The sequence below is a fragment of the Tasmannia lanceolata genome, unplaced genomic scaffold (genome assembly GCF_043159265.1).
Source record: "Tasmannia lanceolata isolate RefF3 unplaced genomic scaffold, GAP_Taslan_0.1 ptg000019l, whole genome shotgun sequence".
Taxonomy (NCBI): domain Eukaryota; kingdom Viridiplantae; phylum Streptophyta; class Magnoliopsida; order Canellales; family Winteraceae; genus Tasmannia; species Tasmannia lanceolata.
Genome location: NW_027518696.1, coordinates 20,271,838 through 20,286,334, shown reverse-complemented (window position 1 = coordinate 20,286,334; position 14,497 = coordinate 20,271,838). Strand labels below are relative to the sequence as shown.

At 40.6% G+C, this 14,497-nt stretch overlaps 1 protein-coding gene across 1 annotated transcript; it reads left to right on the top strand.

Annotated features, from left to right (window-relative positions):
• Nucleotides 1-805: 805 nt before the first annotated feature.
• Nucleotides 806-13,928, top strand: LOC143853473 (phospholipase A1-Igamma3, chloroplastic-like). The gene is made up of 3 exons (XM_077363258.1): nucleotides 806-1,601; nucleotide 3,676; nucleotides 12,945-13,928. Exons 1-3 carry the CDS (start codon nucleotides 927-929, stop codon nucleotides 13,562-13,564), a joined length of 1,296 nt encoding a protein of 431 aa, XP_077219373.1. The 5' UTR covers nucleotides 806-926; the 3' UTR covers nucleotides 13,565-13,928.
• The last annotated feature ends 569 nt before the right edge of the window (nucleotides 13,929-14,497 follow it).

Sequence of the window (14,497 nt, the reverse complement as noted above, 5' to 3'; positions counted from 1 at the left end):
TAACCACACATGACTACTAGTATATTAAAATCCAAGAGCCCTCCGGATAATTCTATGGAGGTGACTGGTGTACACTGGTCAAGACATTAAAGCAGAATAGAAACAGACCCAATAAGCATCGTCCTTGCACACTAACACACAACAACCATCGTCCTTGCGCATTAACACACAACATGTTTTACACGTTACTTGGGACCAGAGGAAAAGTAATGCGTACCGTGTGAAAATGTCTGTATTGTCAGGCAACACACATAACAGGATTATTCGTTCACAACCACATATGACTACTAGTATATTAAAATCCAAGAGCCCTCCGAATAGTTCTATGGAGGTGAGTGGTGTATACTGGTCAGGACATTAAAGCAGAATTGAAACAGACCCAACAAGCATCGTCCTTGCACACTAACACACAACAACCATCGTCCTTGCACATCAACACACAACACGTTTTACACGTTACTTGGGACCAGAGGAAAAGTAATGCGTAGCGTGTGAAAATGTCTGTATTGTCAGGCAACACACATATCAGGATTATTCGTTCACAACCACACATGACTACTAGTATACTAAAATCCAAGAGCCCTCCGGATAATTCTATGGAGGTAAGTAGCGTACACTGGTCAGGACATTAAAGCAGGATAGAAACAGACCCAACAAGCATCGTCCTTGCACACTAACACACAACAACCATCGTCCTTGAACATTAACACACAACACGTTTTACACGTTACTTGAGACCAGACGAAAAGTAATGCGTACGGTGTGAAAATGTCAGTATTGTCAGCCAACACACATATCAGGATTATTCGTTCACAACCACACACGTCTTACTCAACTAGTTCGGATAATGTGTGCCTTCTCCTTTAAATCACCCCAAAACCCAAACAGGAGTCTCCAACTTACAAACAAACCTGAAACCATCAAAGATGGCATCTGTTGTCTCAACGTCAGAAAATCGAACTAAGGATGAGAAGAGCCTCCAAGAAAAATGGAGGGAAATTCAAGGGTCCAACAACTGGAAAGGACTCTTAGACCCCATGAATTCTCACCTCCGCAGCGAAATCATTCGCTACGGAGAGTTCTCTCAGTGCTGCTACGACGCTTTTGACAAAGACCCACGTTCCAAATATTGCGGGTCATGCAAATATGAAGGCCCCCAATTCTTCGAGAAGCTCGATATGGCCGACCAAGGCTACGAACTATGCCGATACCTCTACGCAACCTCCAATATAAACCTCGCAAAGTTCTTTCAGAAATCGAATATCAGCGACGTATGGAGTAAACACGCCAACTGGATGGGTTATGTTGCAGTGTTAAAAGACCCAAATGAGATAAAGCGATTAGGAAGACGTGACATAGTTGTGGCCTGGAGAGGAACTGTTACCCATGTGGAATGGATCCATAACCTCAAAACAAGTGTCGTTTCTCCCAACTTTGGCCGGGACCCTGAGGTGAAGATGCTAGCTGGGTTCTTTGATCTGTACACTGATAAAGAAAAAGACTGCAATTTCTGCTCCTTCTCTGCTCGGGAACAGGTTTTGGCCGAGATCAAACGGTTGGTGGATAGATATAAAGGCGAGGAACTGAGCATTACCATCACAGTGTAAGAGGCAACAGATCTTGGCGATTCAACATTGAGAAAATTACAGAACAATAGGGATTGAATTGAAATGAAAAATAAAACATACCGGAAGCCATGAATTGGGTTTTTCTTTCTCTCTGAGTTTCTCTTCGCTACACAACCGTCGGTGATGGGAACCGGTTTCTTTTTCTTCAAGCGTGGATTCTCAAAGATTAAAAACGAATTTGTTGTGTGCAAATAGGACCCAAGAGTTCCCTTTTATAAGCGTTTGTGGGAAGAGATGCGACTCCTCATCACGCCCATCCCTCTCCCCAAACGTCTCTTTACGTTCATACCTTTTCACATAAAGTCTTTTCATTAATGACTTTTCACAAAACCAATTAACTAACCAAATGATCTTGACCATCGATCTTGCAAAAGCCACATCCACCGTTAGGATTATTTCCTAACATTCTCCCACTTGGCTAGCAAGATCTTTGAGCCAAACATAAGGAATATAACTTTAAATTAGTTAGATAATAAACCAACATTCCGTTTAGCAAAAACTACCAACAATAAACCATGTAACCATTGGGTCACCAACTCTACCCAATAGCCTACCCCATGATTATATTATTAGTAATTCTTACTAATAGGAATGTAAAAGCATACATGCATAAGATGTAAACATGGTCCAAAACAGTCATACAGACACATTCTACCTCTTATTAACAATCCATTTACAAAATGTGCACGAAATGGAGCGGTAGAAAATAATCATATATATCAGAATCATAAATTATAACGTGATCACAATAGTGTATCTCAATACCAAATGCGGACTCCCACTATCATAGGCTATCAAAAGTGTCAACCAATCCCATGCGTGCTACATGCTCTCTGAAGAGCTTTGGTGACAAGCCTTTAGTGAAGGGATCCGCCAACATAAGTGCGGTGCTTATGTATTCCACAGATACATGCTGATTCTGAACTCTTTCCCTCAGAACAAGATACTTTAGATCTATATGCTTCGAGCCGTCTCCAGACTTGTTGTTCTTGGAAAAGAAAACCGCAGCGGAATTATCACAGAGAAGTTTCAGCGGCCTCTCAATAGAATCAATCAAATTAAGCCCTGAAAGAAAATTTCGCAGCCATAAGGCATGAGCCGAAGCCTCCGAACATGAAATAAACTCTGCCTCCATAGTGGATGAAGCCGTCATTCTCTGCTTGACGCTTCTCCAAGAAATAGGTCCTCCTGAAAGCATAAAAATATAACCAGAAGTGGACCGATGGGTGTCCCGACAACCAGCGAAGTCGGAATCAGAATAGCCAATCACCTCAAGGCTATCCGATCTCCTAAATGTGAGCATGTAATCTGAAGTCCCTCGCAGGTAACGCATAACCTTTTTGGCTGCCTTCCAGTGATCCAGACCTGGGTCACTTTGGTATCTACCAAGCATGCCAACTGCAAATGAAATATCTGGACGGGTACAAACCTGAGCATACATGAGACTACCAACAGCGGAAGCATAAGGAATATGTCTCATCTCATCCCGTTCCAGTGCGTTCCTGGGACATTGTAACTGACTGAATACATCACCCTTAACTATAGGGGCAAGACTAGGGGAGCACTTCTCCATGCTGAATCTCTTAAGGACTTTTTCTATATAGGTCTTGAAATTCCGATATAGGGGGTCCCAAGTTGAATTAGAAATGGCAACTATGAGGAGGGAGAATACGGTTGTTTAAGAAAACTAGAATTTACCAATTTGAAAAACTTAAACCGATTAAGAGATCAAAAACAATATTTTAAGCATACAAGTTAAATCTAATGGTGCAATGCAAATGAAAGAGCAAAGAGATAGAAAGAGTGCACCCGAGATTTAAAGTGGTTCGGTCCTCAAACTCGAGGCCTACTCCACTCCACCAACCAAACCCGTTGATGGCTTCACTATTTGATCTTCTTAACCTTGGCGAAGATCGGTGCCAATTACAATTGCTTTAACCTTGGTGGCAATCCTCACCACGGAGAAAAAGGGCTCCGCTTCTCCGAATACTCGCCCGAATACAAATCTTGAAAGATGAAAGAAAGAACTAAAAGATCCCTTCACAAGGGTTACAAAAGATGTACAATTGAGAGCCTATGATCCAAATCCTAGAGTTGGTGATGAGAGGCACAATTGAAGCTTGATTCACTCTTGGGTATTCAAATGAAGTTTAAGAGTGTTAGGATTGATTGTTTGTATGTTTAGAACACCCATATTTATAGGAAAAACAAAATATGACCGTTCAGTGGCATTACGGTAATTCCAGCAAAATTCCAAACGGCTCTTTTTCAGACCGTTGGAGTGTTCTCGGAGTTCCGAGAAAAAATCTCGGAGTTCCGAGAAGCCTCACAGAATTTGGAAAAAGTCTACTGGACCATTTCTCGGAGTTCCGAGAATAATTCTTGGAGTTCCGAGAATTCTCGGAGTTCCGAGAAAAACTCTCAGAGTTCCGAGAAGCCTATGCAGAGCAGATTTTCAATTCTGTTTTGGGCTTCCAATTCTCAACCAAGATGGGATTGCTATGAGGGTTCCAAGGTGTTGGAACTCCACAAATACAATCACTTGTTTATTTAGGGTGTGTGAGATTTAACTTAATTATGCCTCTAAAAACCTAATCTAGGTTTGGATCAATTACATTCTAAAAGACAAAAAAATGGTCTTCAATATTAATTTCTTCATGTCTTCAAGTCTTCATGACTTCTTGCTTGATGACTTTGGCCTTCCAATTAGTGGTCCAATGTGGGCTTCTTGGCCTTCAATCCAAGCATCCTTGATCTTACTTTATCAAGATCTACAACTTAGACAAACAAACACATTAGTGATAAATGATCACTTGTGTATTGGAATCATCAAAACAAGATGGGAATGCCAAGGTAAAAACCATTGGGCTTACAATCTCCCCCTTTTTGATGATGACAAGCACAAGAGATTTACAAATCAAAGCATATACTCTTTTCACATTTTTCTTACACTAGAGACTTTACTCTAGATTCTTCTCCCCCTTTGTCATCAACAAAAAGAAGGGGTAAGAAAAACAAGGGATTAAAATTTACAATTTTAAAGCTCCCCCTTTTTCAAAGAAAAATTCAATTTTAACTCCCCCTAGTTAAAATAATTTTACAATACAAGAGGGGTTATCAAACAAAACATACAAATGAAATATATTCAATTTTAAGTTCAAAAAACCCCTAATCTACACAATATGAATATCATCATATGGGGGTTTTGGGAACCCAAGATTTCTTGGTCCCACATCTAGCCCTACTCTTGGATGCACATTGGAATTGGTAATGACCATTCATTCCACAAAAATGGCATCTAACAAGAGGGTTAGATACACTAGTCCTATCATGATAAGCATGTTGAGGTCTAAGACTAGTTTTACTTAGGATTATGTCAATTATTTTATTTCCATTTAGAAATCCATGTAAACATAATCTAAGTCTTTCATTTTCATTATGAAGATGGGATGTTTGAACTAAAAGCTCATTTCTTTCATCTTCATAAGAGTTGGAGGAGCTTGCCATATTTTGAAATTTTAAAAGTTGGCAAGTTTTCTCATCCAAGCTACCCTTAAGGGTATTAATCTCAAGTTTATGATTTTCAAGTGTAACTTGTTCTTGAGATATGGAAGAAGATAAATCACTTTTCAAAAATTCAAGTTCTTTTTCTAACTTTAAAATGGATTTTTTAAGAACTTTGTTTTTGGAAATTTGGGTATGCAAGGTTTCACATAATTCATCATAAGGTATACTATCACTTTTACTACTAGATGAAGAATATGAGGGGTTAGAGTTTACCTCAACTTCATGGGTGATTGTCATGAAGCAAAGATCATCTTTTTTATTTTCTTCCCCTTCACTTGAGCTTTTGCCCGATGTGCTTAACGCATCCCAACCGGCGGCAAGAGCCTTATGCTTCTTCCAATCCTTCTTACCCTTGTACTTAGAGGAAGTTGATTTTAGAAGTGGACAATCCGGTCTTTTGTGTCCAATCTTCTTGCAATTGAAGCATCTTAAGGCTCTTTCAACATCACTTTCCTCTTTCTTCCTCTTATCTTTCTTATGCTTCTTTCTCCACAAGCTCTTGAATCTTCGTAAAGCTTCTTCTTCGTCACTATCCGCTTCACTTGATGAGTCTTCCTTGGAAGCCTTGAGTGCTAGGGATCTAAATTCCCTCTCCTTCTCCTTTGGCTTCTTTTCCTCTTGTCGGCTAGTAAGGAGCATCTCATGGGTGATGAGAGATCCTACAAGCTCCTCTATGGTTAGCGTCTTGAGATTTTTTGACTCTTGAATCGCGGTCACCTTTGGATCCCAATGGGGAGGAAGAGACCTAAGTAACTTACTCACAAGCTCATCGTTAGGATAAGATTTACCAAGATTAGCTAGTTCGTTAGAAATAATAGAAAAACGAGTATACATTTCCGAAATACTCTCGTTTGGACTCATTCTAAACATTTCATACTTGCTCTTTAACAAGTTTATTTTGGAATCCTTGACTTGTGATGTTCCCTCATGGGTAGTTGCAAGGGTATCCCAAATAGTCTTGGCGGAATCAAAAAGAGCAACTCTATTAAACTCCTCGGTAGCTAAGGCACAAAACAAGGAATTTATTGCTTTGTAGTTCAAATTAGCTTGCCTTTTCTCTACCACATTCCATTCTTCAAAAGGATTGGAAGGTACATTGTATCCATTTTCAACAATGTACCAAAGTTCCACATCTATCGAAAGAAGATAGATGCGCATCCTTGTTTTCCAATGTCCATAGTTTGACCCATTGAAGAAAGGAGGTCTAGTTGTGGAATGGCCTTCCGGAAGTCCGGTTCCAATTTGGTGTGCCATTTCACAATTAGAAGTTGCCAAATAAAATCTTCCCTAGTTAGATTTTGAAATAACTTTTACAAAAATTTTAAAATCTTTTAAGAGCCAAGGCTCTGATACCAAGTGAAATTCCGATATAGGGGGTCCCAAGTTGAATTAGAAATGGCAACTATGAGGAGGGAGAATACGGTTGTTTAAGAAAACTAGAATTTACCAATTTGAAAAACTTAAACCGATTAAGAGATCAAAAACAATATTTTAAGCATACAAGTTAAATCTAATGGTGCAATGCAAATGAAAGAGCAAAGAGATAGAAAGAGTGCACCCGAGATTTAAAGTGGTTCGGTCCTCAAACTCGAGGCCTACTCCACTCCACCAACCAAACCCGTTGATGGCTTCACTATTTGATCTTCTTAACCTTGGCGAAGATCGGTGCCAATTACAATTGCTTTAACCTTGGTGGCAATCCTCACCACGGAGAAAAAGGGCTCCGCTTCTCCGAATACTCGCCCGAATACAAATCTTGAAAGATGAAAGAAAGAACTAAAAGATCCCTTCACAAGGGTTACAAAAGATGTACAATTGAGAGCCTATGATCCAAATCCTAGAGTTGGTGATGAGAGGCACAATTGAAGCTTGATTCACTCTTGGGTATTCAAATGAAGTTTAAGAGTGTTAGGATTGATTGTTTGTATGTTTAGAACACCCATATTTATAGGAAAAACAAAATATGACCGTTCAGTGGCATTACGGTAATTCCAGCAAAATTCCAAACGGCTCTTTTTCAGACCGTTGGAGTGTTCTCGGAGTTCCGAGAATAATTCTCGGAGTTCCGAGAAAAAATCTCGGAGTTCCGAGAAGCCTCACAGAATTTGGAAAAAGTCTACTGGACCATTTCTCGGAGTTCCGAGAATAATTCTCGGAGTTCCGAGAATAATTCTCGGAGTTCCGAGAATTCTCGGAGTTCCGAGAAGCCTATGCAGAGCAGATTTTCAATTCTGTTTTGGGCTTCCAATTCTCAACCAAGATGGGATTGCTATGAGGGTTCCAAGGTGTTGGAACTCCACAAATACAATCACTTGTTTATTTAGGGTGTGTGAGATTTAACTTAATTATGCCTCTCAAAACCTAATCTAGGTTTGGATCAATTACATTCTAAAAGACAAAAAAATGGTCTTCAATATTAATTTCTTCATGTCTTCAAGTCTTCATGACTTCTTGCTTGATGACTTTGGCCTTCCAATTAGTGGTCCAATGTGGGCTTCTTGGCCTTCAATCCAAGCATCCTTGATCTTACTTTATCAAGATCTACAACTTAGACAAACAAACACATTAGTGATAAATGATCACTTGTGTATTGGAATCATCAAAACAAGATGGGAATGCCAAGGTAAAAACCATTGGGCTTACAGGTCTTCTGAGACAATCCCAGCAATCCTCGAGTCCTATCTCGATGAATCTCTATTCCTATAACATAGGAAGCTTCACCAAGATCTTTCATATCAAAATTCCTTGAGAGGAATTGTTTTGTTTCTTTCAGCATGCCTAGGTTACTACTGGCAAGTAGTATATCATCAACATATAACACTAGGATGATGAATCGACTCCCACTAACCTTAAGATATATGCATTGATCTACAGCATTTTCCTTGAACCCAAAACTAGACACTACCTCATGAAATTTTAGATACCACTGCCTAGAAGCCTGCTTAAGTCCGTAAATGGACTTTTTAAGCCTACAGCTTAGGTGTTCTTCGCTCTCAGCCTTAAAACCTTCAGGCTGAATCATATAGACATCTTCATGAAGATCACCATTTAAAAAAGCAGTCTTCACATCCATCTGGTGTAACTCTAAGTTATAATGAGTTACCAAAGCCATGACTATCCTCAACGAGTCTTTCCTTGATACTGGAGAAAAAGTCTCTTTGAAGTCTATTCCCTCTTTCTGAGTGAACTCCTTAGCGACTAGTCTGGCCTTATATCTTTCAATACCGCCCTTAGAGTCTCTTTTGGTCTTGAAGACCCATTTACAGCCTACAGGCTTGACCCCTTTAGATAACTCGGTGAGTTCCCAGACACGGTTCTTTTCCATCGAGAGCAACTCATCATTCATGGCTTCAAGCCACTGAGCTGATCGGTCGCTATTTATGGCCTGACCAAATGAAAGTGGATCATCATCCATTTCACCGTCGTAGTCACACTCGTTTAGATAGACAACATTGTCATCAGAGATGGCTGACCTCCTCTCTCTCTGTGACCTACGCACAGATTGCTCAGCGACAATCGTTGCTGGAGCATCAGGAATGTGGGGCGAAACCTCCAATGTGCCATCTGGTGCATCAATATCCTCAGGTGGAGGAATCGACACTATTCTTTCTTGGATTACCGGTATTGGAACAAATATCCGGTTCTCCTCAAAAGTAAGTGACCTAGGCACATAACTCCCACTGAGATCACCATCCTCTAAAAATACAGCGTATCTAGTCTCTACAATCCGGGTGCTATGAGTAGAACTATAGAACCTATAACCCTTAGACCATTCAGGGTAACCTATGAAGTAACAAGAGATGGTCCTAGCATCTAACTTTCTCAACTGTGGGTTATATATTTTGGCTTCAGCCATACAGCCCCAAACATGCAAATATCCTAGCTTAGGCTTTTTACCGGCCCATAACTCATAAGGGGTCTTAGCCACAGCTTTACTCGGTACACGATTTAGGATATGAACGGCTGTTTTCAATGCTTCTCCCCACAAGGACTCAGGCAATGGTGAATTGCAAATCATGCTCCTCACCATATCCATAAGAGTACGGTTTCGTCTCTCAGCAACACCATTTTGCTCAGGTGTACCTGGCATCGTGTACTGAGCGACAATACCGTTCTCCTGTAGGTAAAGTGCGAACGCACCTGGACTGCGGCCCGTATCGGAATATCTGCCATAGTACTCCCCACCTCTATCGGACCTCACAACCTTAATCTTCCGGTCAAGTTGTAACTCAATCTCAGCCTTATAGATCTTAAAGGTATCCAGTGCTTCCGACTTTTCTTTGATGAGATAGACGTAGCTAAAACGAGAAAAGTCATCGATAAAGGTAATGAAATATCTCTCGCCACTTAGGGCAGGAGTAGGAAATGGCCCACATATATCAGTGTGAATAACTTTTAACAGGCCGGTACTCCTATTGGCGCCCTTCTTACTAGTTTTGGTTTGTTTACCCTTAAGACACTGCCTACAAATCCCGAAATCAGAAAAGTCAAGAGGAGGAAGAACTCTATCCTTCACCAGTCTTTCCATACGACTAATGGAAATGTGGCCTAAACGCTTATGCCACAAACTGGAAGAGTTTTCATCAACTCGACCCCGTTTATTGCCACGGTAACTGATTTCCTCATTCACATGCATGGACAACAGAGAATGTGCAAACGAGCTATCTAAATTAATCATATATAGATTGCCCACAAGAGGACCAGAACCAACAACATTGGAAACATGGAGTAATGTAAAACCTTTATTCCCAAACTTGAATTCAAATCCTGAGGAATCAAGTCTGGATACAGATATAAGGTTTCTGCTCATGGCAGGTACATAAAATGTGTCTTCCAAATACATAATGAAGCCACTATCTAATACAAGACGAAAAGTGCCAATAGCCTTGACGTCTGCTTCTACTCCATTTCCCATCTTAATGGTTCGCTCCCCTTTCCTGACTCTCCGTCTCTCTTGAAATCCCTGCAAGGAATTCGAGATGTGAATAGTAGAACCTGTATCTATCCACCAGGTATTTCTAGGTGCATCTACAAGGAAAGATTCATGACAAACAAAAACTGAATTATTACCTTTCTTATGCAGCCACTCTTCATACTTGGAGCACTCTTTTTTTATGTGACCAAGTTTCTTACAGAAATGGCACCTAATGTGACTTTTCACCTCACCGGTCAAGCCCTGCTGAGCTGAACCACCTGCTACCTTCTTCTTGCCTTTCCCAAAGCCCTTTCCTTTGGTTTTCTTCTTGAAGTGACCCTTCGATGTTCCCTCTGTGGTGTAATGAGCACTTTCAGGTTGTTCGGTCTTCAACCTCTCTTCTTCTTGAACACACATGGCTATGAGTTCACTCATTTCCCACTTCTCTTTCTGCGTATTGTAATTAATTTTAAATGGAGTAAACTGCGCAGGAAGAGATGTCATCATGAAATGAACAAGGAAACCCTCAGAGATCTCCATGTTCATTTTCTTTAGCTGGGAGGCATGTCATTCATTCGCATAATGTGCTCTCTCACACCACTACTACCATTGTACTTCATAGTGATCATCTTCATCATCAGGGTACTGGCAAGAGCCTTAGACGATCCCTTAAACTGGTCCTCTACTGCCTGTAGGTACTCACTAGCAGTAAATTCCTCATTTTCCTCTGAGTCGGGAATGCCTCCTCGGATAGAGGTAGAGATCGTGCTTTTCATAATCATAAGGCTCATGCGATTTGACCGTTCCCATTTTTCATAGGTAGCCAAATCCGCAGTAGTACTTTCATTAGAAGGCACTTCAGGTTTGTCATTCCTAAGTGCATAATCTAGGTCCAAACACCCTAAGACTATGTGAATATGATCCTTCCATTTTCCGAAATTAGTCCCACTCAAAACCTCGATCCCGGACAAATAACTAGAGATAGAACTAGGGTTCAATGCTGTAGACGAAAAAGACAGACAGTTACAATTTTGCTCACTATCTAAGACACCATTTAAATCCACCAAAGGAGTTTATTCAGTAAAATCCACGATTTAATGTAATCCAACTTTAAAATAAATGACTAAAGTAAACAGAAACACAAAATACATAAGTGTGCTCTTGATGGAACACCCGGTGTGTCACCGTGGGATGTCCGTTGGGCCATGCCACGATACACATTTGGTTCCATTTTTAAGTCAATTTATCTTTAGGGAAGTCAGTTGGATTGCCTAGAATCACAGAAACACATAAATGTGTTTCTAGGGAGACACCAGCGTATCATCATGGGTCGTCCGTTGGGCCGTGCCACGACACACATTTGGCTCTCATCCATGAGACTAACTAGGGCCAAATAACTCTATACTTAAGGTACACATCACCGTTGGGCAGAAGCGTAACCCCAAATCAAGTTATCCAGACCTAGCCCTCTCACACCGCCTATTTGTGCAAAACAACAGTCATCCGTTGGGCTGAGTATTGCTCTTGGACAAATAGACGAAACTTAAAGTGGTTTTGTAGTTCATAATGTGTCACTATATGCGACACTGTTCTTTATTTAAACCACTAATCCTAAGCGATTCCGTTTCCCAGTGGGAATCACAATTCTTTGTTCATTCACAACTAAAATAATGAACAAAGTGTACAAACATGTGTACATAAAACCCGTTTTCAAGTTCCATGAAAAACAGACATCAAATTTGGGTTCAGAGGGGTGGAAATCCCCTAAATCCGGATTTACCCGGCCCAAAACTCAAAAAAAAATTTGACTAAAATCAAACAAATAAAACCAAATTTTGTTGAATTTACACTGTAACCATATAATACAGTGCTCAAATGAAAAAATTGACTCCAAAAATGGGTTCAGGAGGGTTCCAAACCCTTAGAACTAATATTAGCCAGACCCAAAAACCCAAAAAATGGCAGAAATGGCCAAAAAATTGTCCCTGGGCCGGTTTGGGTTGGGTCTGCTGGGCCCAGACAGGTTTTATGGGCCTTATCTGTTAACTGGGCCTTTCAGAAATTCGCGGATCCTTGATGGATCCTTAACGGGCCTGCGCGGCCCATCGGCCCATCACTATTCATCATCTTCTCCAACAGCAGTTATAATTTCCAGAAAATCCCAAAAAAAACAACAAATTTCAATTTCAATTTCTGGGTTCGTTTGACATCGGATTCAGGCACCTTTTGTTGCATTGGACTCGTCTCTCGACGAACTTCACATCCATGCCGAAAAATCACTGATCGGAGCAACCGTTTTCCGGCGGCATGCCGTTTTCCGGCGATGTCAAAAAAAAATTCCCAAAAAAATAAAATTTTCTCGCCGTTTTCTCGCTAAAACCGTGGCTCTGATACCACATGTAAGAGGCAACAGATCTTGGCGATTCAACATTGAGAAAATTACAGAACAATAGGGATTGAATTGAAATGAAAAATAAAACATACCGGAAGCCATGAATTGGGTTTTTCTTTCTCTCTGAGTTTCTCTTCGCTACACAACCGTCGGTGATGGGAACCGGTTTCTTTTTCTTCAAGCGTGGATTCTCAAAGATTAAAAACGAATTTGTTGTGTGCAAATAGGACCCAAGAGTTCCCTTTTATAAGCGTTTGTGGGAAGAGATGCGACTCCTCATCACGCCCATCCCTCTCCCCAAACGTCTCTTTACGTTCATACCTTTTCACATAAAGTCTTTTCATTAATGACTTTTCACAAAACCAATTAACTAACCAAATGATCTTGACCATCGATCTTGCAAAAGCCACATCCACCGTTAGGATTATTTCCTAACACACAGGACATAGTCTCGGAGGCGCCCTCGCTTTGATGAGCGTCTACGACCTCGCCGAGATGAAAGTCAGCGTGGTTGATGGTAGCCAAATCCCCATCACTGTCTTCTCCTTCTGTGCACCCAGAGTAGGGAATCTAAGGTTTAAAGAACGCTGTAAAGAGCTCAATGTGAAGGTTTTGAGGGTGGTCAATGCCCGTGACATCGTGCCCAAGTTTCCAGACCCTTTCCAGTGGAGTTACGCTTATGTGGGGGTGGAATTGATGTTGTATCATACCAATTCGCCGTTCCTAAAAGCGACATTCGACCTGGTGTGTTCACATAATTTGGAGGTCCTTCTTCACCTTATAGACGGCTACCATGGAAAGGGACACAAGTTCTCCTTGGACAACAAACGTGACATTGCTCTAGTTAACAAGGACGGTGATTTCTTGAGAGATGAGTATTGTGTGCCACCGCAGTGGAAGCAGGACCCCAACAAGGGGATGGTTCGGAACGTCGAGGGGAAGTGGATCATACCAGAGAGGACAATAGAAAGTACTAACTCGTACTTCATAGCCCAGTATCTGGAACAAGTAATAAAGCAAGAAAAATCACCCATGGGAAGCCTACATGGTAGCCGTCTATAAGTAGTATTTTGAAATGATATTTCCACCCTGTTTCTAGCATTCCCGTCACTTGTACTCTCTACATTTCCACGCTCTTTGGGCCACCCAAGTTTAGTTTTTTAGAATTCGTGTGAAAGTGTTTTAGGTGTTTGACGGTTGTGTTTTGAGTTAATCTTCTAGAAGTTATTATCTTGTTTTTATCTTTGGGTTGAGAGTTAGAGTTAAGCAGCTATTTTACAGGGTGAGATGTTTATCAGCTGAAGTCATGTGAAGCAAGTTAAAAAGAGAAAAAAACGTGGTTGTTAGACGTACAAGTAACAATATGTATATAAAGGATGTTTTAGTTATTTATTTTGTATGAAAAAAAGATATAAGAAACCGCCCACTCTCTTGTGTTGTTTTTTCTAAAGAAAAGCTTTATTCTTCTCTTATGAATTTTTATTTTCAACAAAGTGGTATCACAGCAGAAAGCATTGGGACATTGAATTCCCGGTTTGGCAACCGAGAGGCGGGGGGGGGGGGGGGGGGGGGGTGAAAAAATTTACCCTTTTGAAACTTTACAATTTCACCCTAGTTTTATCTTTCTTAATCAATTAGGTTTAGTTAATTATAATTGATGATATAATCTCAATTCTCTAGTTAATTTGCTAATTGATTTTCGATGGCCTAAATAACAAAGTATGAAGTCAAATTTGATTTCAATGCTAATTAATCACTCTAGTGAACATAACATCATGCACAAGAGAGAGTAAGAGAGATAAGTACCAAGAGAGAAGAAGACACACACAAGGATTTTATAGTTGTTCGGTCTTTAAACCCAAAGACCTACTATACTCATCTCAAGTTTTGTTTCCTTGAGGGATTCCACTAAATGAAGATTCGGTACATCGAGGATGGCTCTGTGTCCTCCACACTCACCCACGAAGATGGCTACGCGTCTCCGAGCACTCGCCC

Coding starts and splice junctions, on each gene's coding strand:
- LOC143853473 (XM_077363258.1), top strand. CDS start 927: ATGGCATCTGTTGTCTCAACGTCAGAAAATCGAACTAAGGATGAGAAG.